General features: G+C 55.5%; 1 protein-coding gene across 2 annotated transcripts in view; it reads left to right on the plus strand.

The window, feature by feature from the left end:
• The first annotated feature begins 586 nt into the window (after positions 1–586).
• KRABD3 (KRAB domain containing 3) overlaps positions 587–9,702 on the plus strand; it is a 24,378-nt gene continuing 15,262 nt past the window's right edge. For both annotated transcript variants that reach the window (XM_077778009.1, XM_077778008.1), the window contains exons 1-3: positions 587–791; positions 8,772–8,898; positions 9,160–9,279. In XM_077778009.1, coding sequence (XP_077634135.1) covers positions 780–791; positions 8,772–8,898; positions 9,160–9,279 — 259 coding nt within the window. In that variant the 5' untranslated portion in view covers positions 587–779. The remainder of the gene's footprint in view (positions 792–8,771; positions 8,899–9,159; positions 9,280–9,702) is intronic.

Genomic DNA, 9,702 nt, shown 5'->3' on the forward strand with positions numbered 1-9,702 from the left:
CTCCTACGTTCCAGGAACTTCTGGGGTTGCCCGAATCAACCAAATAGACCAGCAGTTGGTCACACTGACCCGGCTCAATGCTGCGGCGAGCAAAGGGAGCGGGCTGGCAGATCTGGGGTTGCGCCGGGGTCTGGTAGCCGCTCTGACTCACCCCTGACCGCGGCCCGCGCCGTCCGGCCTGCGGCCCCCTCCTCACCCCTGCGTCCGCCTCCCCCGACACCTCCTCCTCGTGGCCTCGGAATGTGACCTTTGGGAGAGGCGGGGCCCTTTTCATCCGAGCATCCCCACCTGGCACGGAGGATGCGCTCAGTAAATGTTGGATGCAAGAGTGGATGGTGGATGGATGAATGCGTACCCGCGTGCAAACACACCCGCAGGCTGGCCACCGGACGGATCCGGGCGCCGACTCCTTCCCGGCAGCTTCCCGGGTAGTGCGCGGGGCAGGTGGGCAGGGGACTCCCGCCAGGCAGCCCCCGACTCCGTCCGGCTCTGGGCGCCGCGGCGCCCTCTGGGAAGAGTAGTTCGCGCCTGCGCCCAGCGGGCCACCGAAGCCGGGGGTCTCCGGGCGGAAGCCGGACCGCGTCTTTCGGAGTGGGGGGCGCCGGGCGGCCGGGGCGTGCCCAGCCTCGCCTCTCGCCCACTGCCCGAGACCCCCAGCCCTGCTTCCATCCGCGTTGACCTCGGTCGCCGCTGTCGCCGAGGGTCGCGGCACAGTCTGCGGGCGGAGAGCGGGCGCCGCGGGCCGCGCCGGAAGCGGAGAGCGGAGGTTGAGTCCTGGGATGGCGCGCCAGGTAAGGCGAACCCAGAAGGACGGAAGGACCGACGGACCGANATGCCGAGAAGTCCAGCTCCTCGGACGACTCCAACCCCTCCCCAGTCCTCGCCCCCCAGTACCCTGAACGTGGAGCCTGTCTGCACCTTTGGAAACTCATTCCTTTGGGTTCCGCATCGCCCTCCCTTGGCGTGGCTTCTTTTCATTGCCAGTTATCCTGGCAACTGTGGGCAAGAAGGTCTCGGGAATGAGTACATCTGATGCGTTTATTCTTGGTAGGATCCTGGACCTTTGGGGGAGGGGGCGTGAAACAAGGTCCCAGGTTTTATCCACCAGGTATGGCGTGTAGATTCGAGAGCTGGAGGAAGAGCCCCATCTGTCATAGCCTGGGCAGTGCGGGGCTGGGAAGGTGCCAGGGAAACGTGATGATGCCAGTGGGGAATTGTCGCACGTTCCTCTGGGTGAGCGCCCGCAGCCAGTTCTGTAATTTTTGTTTGGCCCATAAGGTTGGGCCAACCTTAACCAATTGTAGACCCCATGGTTTGGAGGTGGGTGGGTATTGAGATGGTGGCTGGGGCACTCTGTGTGGCCGGGCACAGCCCGCACTGTACCAGACCCTCCAGTCATTAATGGCCCACAAGCTCTTGGGAGAAGCCAGGAAAAGTGGAAGTTGTGGGAGCAGAGGCAGCCTTCCTCTCGGCTCTGGCAGTGCACATAAGCAGCCCAAGGACGCTCTTGCTCAGGTTATGTCCACTGGTCCTGTGCTAGCCCCTCCTCATGCCGCAGTTTCCTCTTCTACAAAATGAGAGGTTTGGAACCACCAGTTTTTCAGATGTGGTGTTCCAGGAAGGATGTGTCCTCACACCTTGTAGCTTCGCGGAGAAGGTGGCTCCAGTGCCTTCGGGGAGCAGTAGATGACAGTTAGATGGGTAGTTACAGGGAAAGCCTCCTGTCTTCCTGTCCAATATCTCCCAAATTCCCAGGGATGTGTGAGCACAGCCCATAAGTGGGGAGCAGCAGGGCGCAGAGGCCGATCTGGGAACGCCAGCCCGAGGCACTCTGGGAGAATGGGTCTAGGCCCGTAAGGACCGTGGAAAGATGGACTGGTCCTGTGGGCACCGACGCTGTGGTTTTCATGCTGGGCTAGAGGCAGGGTGGAAGGAATGTTTTAGGAGGACCAGCACGGTGGCAGTGAGCCAGGAGGCTGCGCAGTTACAACAATCCTGCGTCAATCCAGAAAGCTTTTCTCCTCCTGGCTGCCTGAGGGAGGCTCGAGAGCCACAGAGGAGGTGAGGTGGGGCTTGTGGAGGACAGTGGGTCCAGACCCCGAGCCAACAGCGTGTTTCCCTCTTTCGTGCCTTACGTGTTTGCATCCCTTGCATACACACACTCCATACTTTGCCTCCACTTTTTTTGGGCAGAAGAAGGCCATTGCTTGAACCACGTACTCTGGCCACAGTCAGTTCCCATTTCCATTTTATAAGAACTTTGTCCTGAAGAATTAATCTTGAGGAGAAGGTGAAAGACCTGGAAACCATCCCTTCCAGATGCCTAAAAGAGTTGGGTGTATTTAGCCAGGAGATAAAGAGGCACTCGAGGTCAGGAGTCGTGTGTGCGGAAGAGCTCATTCTGTGTAGCTGGAGGGGCAGGTGGACGTCAGGCTGACGGGTTTGGCTGCTAAAATACTAATCATGACACTTAACTGCGTCCCAGCATTTGGTCCAGGCACTGCCTATACTAATTCATTTAGTCTTCACAACATCCCTAGGCTGTAGATCATTATGATCCCGATTTTATAAATGAGTTCACCGAGAACCAAGTGGGTTAAGTAGCTATGGCATCTTGCCATAAGATGGAAAGACCCTGCCTAATAAGAAGGAAAGCAGCAAAGCAGGGAATTCTGGCAGCCTCGCTCCTGAGGTCCAGCCCCAACTCCCATGCTGTACCTCGTCTGTGTGTCCAGAACTTCTGAACTGCCAGATTGGGCCGGTGGATAGGACTAGCTGCTGGGAATATGGTGAGCAACCCATTACTGAAGGCATTCAAGTGGCATTTGAAGAGCCACCCTGTTTTGGGTGGAACTCAGCATTTCATGATTCCCTCCTCCTTAAAGGTCTACAGCAGTGACCTGTGATTTCTAGTTCACAGACACACTATGCTTGATGGCTGGCTCCTAGGAAGAAGGAGGGCCGAGCCTGTTTTCAGGGGTCTGTTCCCCCACATACTTTTCATTTCCAGCAGGTTCCGGGCAGAACTCCAGCCTGTGACCAGACCATAGTGCTCCCCTGTGATTCTAAGCTGAGAATGTGTCAGAATCACGGGAGGTGTGAAAATGGAGATTTCTGGGCTTACTCCCGATTCAGTAAATCAAGGGAAATCAGCACTAATTATAAGCACTTATAAATCATTTGAACCTAAAAGCCCTTTTGTTTTTTCAGTCCTCATGTTATAAAAAGCTTCCAATGGGAGAAGTTGAGGTTACAGAGTATTTTTCCCTCGGTTTGCTAAACAGAGAACTTGTCTGCCGACTCCTTGAGAAAACTAGCCCCCCAGGAGAACTGTCGCTTGGCTGTGCTGAGTCCTGACTCCCATATTCCCCGCTCCAGCCCCAGCAGTGCCATTTGGACTCTGCCGTTTAGCAGCAGCTACAGGAGCATTTATTTGTACCGAGGTCCCGTCACAGCAACCTTTATTGGGTAATAAGAATTTTTTTTCTTTTTTTTCTTTTTTTTAAATGTTTTATTTATTTCTAGGAGAGAGAGAGACAGCATGAGCAGGGGAGGGTCAGAGAGAGAGGGAGACACAGACTCTGAAACAGGCTCCAGGCTCTGAGCTGGCAGTCAGCACAGAGCTCAACGCGGGGCTCAAACCCACGAACCGCGAGATCATGACCTAAGCGAGTCAGACGCTTAACCGACTAAGCCACCCAGGCGCCCCAGGAATTTTTAAAAATTAGAGAAGTTCGATGCTTTGTTTTCTTAAGGTTTATCAATATCATTGGTTATAGCAACAACTAAGCCAGCAGAAAGGGCACCCAAGTGTCAGCTCAAAGGTCCCCGTCCTAAACTTGGCGCTGTGGTTGTCTGCCAACCTGGCACGCTCCTTCCCCACTTGGCGCTTTGGAACCTTTGCCTCACACATGGGGTAACAGTGTCCAACCAACTTCCTGCGCCAGTCTGTTTTGTTAATCAGTGAGAGATCTGAAATGCTCTGAAACTGGAAAGATCACACTTCTGCCGGTCCTTGGCAGAACAGAGCCTGTGCGAGACACATCTCATTTAGCATCCCGCAGAGGGCCTGTCGCACATGTGTGTTAAAGTTAGAGGTAACGGGGAGAGGCACGTGGAGCTGAGCTAGGCAGAGTGCTGTACCTGGTGCGCATGTGAGATAGCATGTGTTGGGGAAAGCTAGCATATGCAGAGAAGGAGCTCCAGCCATCGCCGTCAGGTGGGGAGATGTTGGGGCTGGCTGCAGTTCCCATCATGGCCCTCATTCCATAGAGAGGGAAAGGGGAGAGGGTCAGCTATCATCCCTGGTTGGGGAAGCAGTCTTGTTAGAAAGTGGACCTTCCATAGCTCAGTAGCTGATATCAGCATGTCCTTCCCTAGAGCTGACTTGGACCTGCTGAGCCAGCAATGTGTTGAGCTACCAAAAGGTGAAGAAGAAATGAGCCTTGAGACCAGCCTGCCTTGTCTCTTCTTACTGGCCTGCTGGGGGTATGTTTTGGGTGGAACTCTTGTTTTGCGGGTGTGGAGTCTGATGTTGGTCCCTGCACCTAAACTGTTCATTCACCTCTGCCTCGTGGCCTGGCCACCTTCTCCAGGTGGCTCATCTTTCCTGCCGGGCTTGGCGTGCCTAGTTTCCAAGTTCTGGGGACAGCTTATTTTGCTCTGGTGTATTGGTCAGTGTGAGAGTTTAAGAAAAATTCGTATGGCTGACCTAAAAGAGCGAAATAACTGACCGCATGGCCCTTCCCTGCTGCCTCCCCACCTTTCCTCAGCCACAGTAGTGAGGGAATGGGGTAATTAGGAGGGGACTCCAACCTGGTTGAGGCTAGGATCCCCCTTTTTAATGTTGAAAACTCCCCTGAACCCTGCATAGTTGTATCCTTAGCACATTAGATTATAGTCTTTGCAAGTATTTTTAAAAGAAGTGTTTTCAGTGTTACTTTAAAATTTTTTAAAATGTTTTGGGGCTCCTGGGTGGCTCAGTCGGTTGAGCGTCCGACTTTGGCTCAGGTCATGATCTTATGGTTCGTGAGGTCAAGCCCCACATCAGGCTCTGCACGGACAGCGTGGAGCCTGTTTGGGATTCTCTCTCTCCCTCTCTCTCTGACCCTCCCCTGCTCACGCTGTCTTGCTCTCTCTCAGAAATAAATAAAACATTAAAAAACATTTTTTTAGATAAAAAAATGTTTTTATTATTTATCTATTTTGAGAGAGAGCGTACGCATGAGCAGGGGAGGGGCAGAGAGAGAGGGAAAGAGAGAATCCCAAACAGGCTCCACGCTGTCAGTGCAGAGCCTGATGTGGGGCTTGACCTCACGAACCATAAGATCATGACCTGAGCCAAGATCAAGAGTCGGACATTCAACCGACTGAGCCATTCATGCGCCCTTTTCAGTATTGCTTTTAAAGGACACGCACATAATCATCACAACAGCATCTGTATAAGTTTAAACATAGTCATCAAAGAGTGCAAGCAAAAGCGTGTGTTCAGTCAATAAGGCTATTTGTGCCCATTCTGACACTGGGTGTGTTAGGACAAGTCTGAGGCTCTGGGTCTGCTGTGCAGATGAGAACCTTCTGGCTGAGGTGTCTCCCCGCTCCATCAGCCCTGGGGTTCCCCCTTCGGCCTAGGAGGCAGAGAGGGAAGAGGAGGTAGCCGGGACCAGAGGAGCAGAGGGACCAGAGGGTGTAGCGAGGCAGTGGGCTGTGGGCTCTGGGAAGGAAGGGAGCGGCCTGAGCAGTGGGGTTTCTAAGCCAGAACAAGGCAGGGCATCCTCTGAGCCCTTATGTGCTCGTGTCTGGTCAGGAAGTATAATGGGCCCCTGTATTGGGGTCCCCACGACCCCTCCAAAGTCAGTGATTCACTAGGAGGATTCCTGGGACTCAGCACAGAATTGTAGCCGCACCTGTGGTTCTTTACAGTGAGAGGACACAGAGCAAAATCAAAGGGTGAAGGCACATGGGACAAAATCCAGAATAAACCAGGAGTGAGCTTCGAGTCTTCTCCCGGTGGACTCACTCGGGATGCACTTAATTCTTCCAGCTGAGTTGTGATAGCAGGTGTGAAATGTCTTCCAGGGGCGCCTGGCTGGCTCAGTGGGTAGAGCATGCGACTCTTAATCTCAGAGTCGTGAGTTCAAGCCCCATGTTGGGCATGGAGCCTACTTTTAAAAAAAGAAAGAAAAGAGAAGAAATCTTGTCTACCAGGACGTCGCATGAGAGACTCCTTGCCCAGGATTTTCACTGGGGCCTGGTCATGTAGGCACTTGCGCCTGGCACGGACCAAGATCCCAGAGTCCCGGAATGGAGATACATGTTCAGCACAGACCACACTGTGCAAAGGGTCCGGGCCCAGCGAACCACCCTTCTGAAATCCAAGTTCGCCAGCACTGGCTGGGGCCAGCCTGCGGCCAGGCTGTTCTCGGGACGGCGGCCTCAGGCCTGCTCTGCTGGCTGTTAACACACAGACCCTACCATTGGCTCTGTCATATATGTCCAAAAGCCAGGAGGGGATGGGGATGGCTCTTTGAAAGATATTTTTGAGGCTGTCTGAGCGTGTTCCTGGAAGGGAGCGACCGTGTGTGGGCCAGAGAGGTGGAGATTAGCTCCAGAGAGTCTTCTGGCTGGCCAAGTGGGCTGGAGAGAGAGGTGGGGAACCTCTGGACCAAACGCAGCTAGGTAGTCAGTGGGGAGGCTGCCTGAAGCCGAGTGTGTGGAGGGGGTCCCGACCAGTTCAGCAGAGGAGTGGGGGGCAGTGGTTCTGACCATGCGTTGCCCACTGTCCGAGGGTGACGGGTAGAGTAGGAAGCACATGCCATGCGACAATGCAGAGAGTTGGTAGCAGTGATGGTTTTAAAGTCACTGACTCGAGATGATGCAACAAGGCAGTAGATTAACTTCTTTGCTTTGTTGGGAGTGCTTTCATTTTATTCAATAATTTTACAAATAGTTGAATATCTGTTTCTACACCAGAAGGAAGGACCCTTCCCATAATTTACATTCTGTTTGCTTAGTTTGCACAAAGTTAATTTTTGCTATAATTTAAAATTCATGCCTATCACCTACTGGTCATCTGGGGTCTCATGGACTTTTTTTTTTTTTAATGTTTTATTTATTTTTGAGAGAGAGAGAGAGACAGCATGAGCAGGGGAGGGTCAGAGAGAGAGGGAGACACAGAATCCAAAGACATGCTCCGGGCTCTGAGCTAGCCGTCAGCACAGAGCCCAACGTGGGGCTTGAACCCACGAACCGTGAGATCATGACCTGAGCTGAAGTCGGACGCTTAACCGACTGAGCCACCCAGGTGCCCCTCTCATGGACATTTTAAAGCCCATGTAATGATTATTTGTAAACAAATCGGGACAAAAGGTGTTTTTTTATCTTACAAAGCAGGGGATGCTCTCCAAGGGTGATCCCAGGTTTCTTTGGAGCCCTTCTCTGCAAAACAGATAACAGTGCACCAGGCTCCAAGTCCAGAGGCCCAAAGAGCTAAGGTCAGGGAGGGGGCTGCAGCGGGGGAGTGTGGAGGAGGGAGCAGGGAGCCCTGGACAGTGGTCTGGAAGGACTTGGCGACATCATCTCCTGTTAGAGTGTAGAGCCCCTGAGCTGCATGGGCTTGGCGGTGAATGCTGTGGGTCACAGCCATGGCATTCACCGTGGCTGGCCGGGGTCCTGAAGGTCAGGTGAGACCAGGAAAGTGAGGGCAGGCTCAGCCCAGCACAGGCCTGGATTCAGGCAGGATAGCCGGAAACCAGAGTCCTGCCTGGCCAGGCCAGAGGGTCTGTAGAACTGTGGCCGTAAGATTTGGGGTCTGAAGTTCAAGGCCAGGTACATCGGCTGCTGGTTTTCTTCATTCACGGTCACATAGCCATCTGTCTGTCTTAGCAGGGGTGGGTCTGCATCCTCTAGACCGTGCGAGCTGCTTGAGGTTTTCTCTCTCCCCCTCTTCCTTGGGGCAGGACTGGGAGGAGCAACATAAACATTTATTTGCTTGATTCCTGACTGTTGGGTCATTCCCACTGGAAAGCCGAGTACCTCATTCGTTGTCATCCTTACTATTCGTTTTATGTATAAACTGTTTTGTATGCCGTAGCGATAGGATCCCAGGTCCTTGCACGCCCAGGGTCAAGTTTGCTTATTACCTCCGGTGGTTCATGTTAGGACATGGTGAGCCTAGGGCTGGCTGGGCTTCCCGGCCTGAAGTTGACTTTTTAGGCCCAGGCTGAGGGTCACGAACTGTACGGGCTCCTCTGGGACGCTGGTTGACAAAGGATCACAAGTCAGCTAACCCAGCAAGGGAATTCTCTCACTGTGCTGGAGGTGACGGGTCCCAAACCAGGGTGCGGGCAGGGCCGTGCCCCCTCTGAAGGCCCTGGGGGAGGCCCCTCCTCTCTCCCAGCTTCCGGTCTGGCTCCAGGCCTTCCTTGGCTTGTGGCTGCGTCACTTCTGTCTCTGCCTCCGTTGTCACCTGGCCCTCTCCCCACGTGACCGTGTCTCCAATCTTTTTATGAGGACGCCAGTCACACTGGGTTAAGGGCCCACCCTACTCCCGTAGGACCTCACCGTAGCCACATCTGCAAGGACCCTGCTTCACGGGGGCCTGGGGTGAGGGCTGCAGCCCCTCTCTTCGTGCACACAGTCCAAACCCCGTCACTGTCTCTTGAGCAGATTCCCATTCTCCTTCACCTGCCCCCACGTGCCCCCCCCCCCCCCCCCNTCCCCCTGGCATCGCTGGGCGGGAACCACCAGCTCCCCTGAGGTTGTGCCCACAGGTGTCCGTGGCCTTCCAGGACCTGGCGGTGCGCTTCTCAGAGGACGAGTGGCAGCTGCTGGGGGAGGGGCAGAGGGCGCTGTACCGGGACGTGATGCGGGAGAACTACGAGACACTGCTGTCCCTGGGTAAGGAGCCCCCCACCCCCACCCCTGCCCCGCCCCGCGGGCCAGAGCCAGGCAGGTCCTGAGTCGCCCCGGGACGCCGGGACTAAATGAACAGTTGGAGGAGGTGTTCCCGGAACCTTAGGCCTCACTGGGGGCCTCGCTGGGGGCCTCGCTGGGGGCCCCACTGGGGGCCTCGCTGGTCTCTAGTGGGGTTCTGGGTGAGNGTCGGGTGCAGGCCAGCTTCCATTCCCAGGGGCTGTCCCTCCCTCTCTTCTTCCCCAGGGACAGCCGAGCTGCTCCCCCTCTCTGCCTTCCTGTCTCCTGCGGAGCCCAGCCGGGCCATGGAAAGCAGGAGCTGCGCTGGTGAGGGGCCGGAGCCTCCCAGGGCCGGAGGCCCCCTGGGTGAGTCATCCCGGCAGATGAGGGGCAGGCCCCCTGCCCCGGGGGGACTCACTCTTGTCCCTTCCGCTCTGTGGTCCTCATCCCCTGGCTCCACTCCTCAGGGACCCCTGGGACCTCAACCCTTGCCGTGCTCTACGCCCAAACCCCTCTGCGACCTTTCACCCTTTGCCCCCACCCCGGTCTGGGAACCTGGCACACAGTTGCACATTGTGTGCGGTGCTAGGAAGGGGGGCACCCTTGGAGACCTACTCAAGCCCCCTTCCCACCACCGGCCACACAGCCAGCCTGCAGCCCCCGAGGGTGCTGCCACCAAGGGTGTGCCACAGGACTGATGTCTGCAGACCTCAGACAGTGGGTGTGGCCACGAGGTTACAGGTGCCAGGAAGGGCAGAGCGCCTGGCTGGTGGGGGCCGGGGGTGGGGG

Source organism: Crocuta crocuta, unplaced genomic scaffold (genome assembly GCF_008692635.1).
Source record: "Crocuta crocuta isolate KB4526 unplaced genomic scaffold, BGI_CrCroc_1.0 scaffold128, whole genome shotgun sequence".
NCBI classification, from domain to species: Eukaryota; Metazoa; Chordata; class Mammalia; order Carnivora; family Hyaenidae; genus Crocuta; species Crocuta crocuta.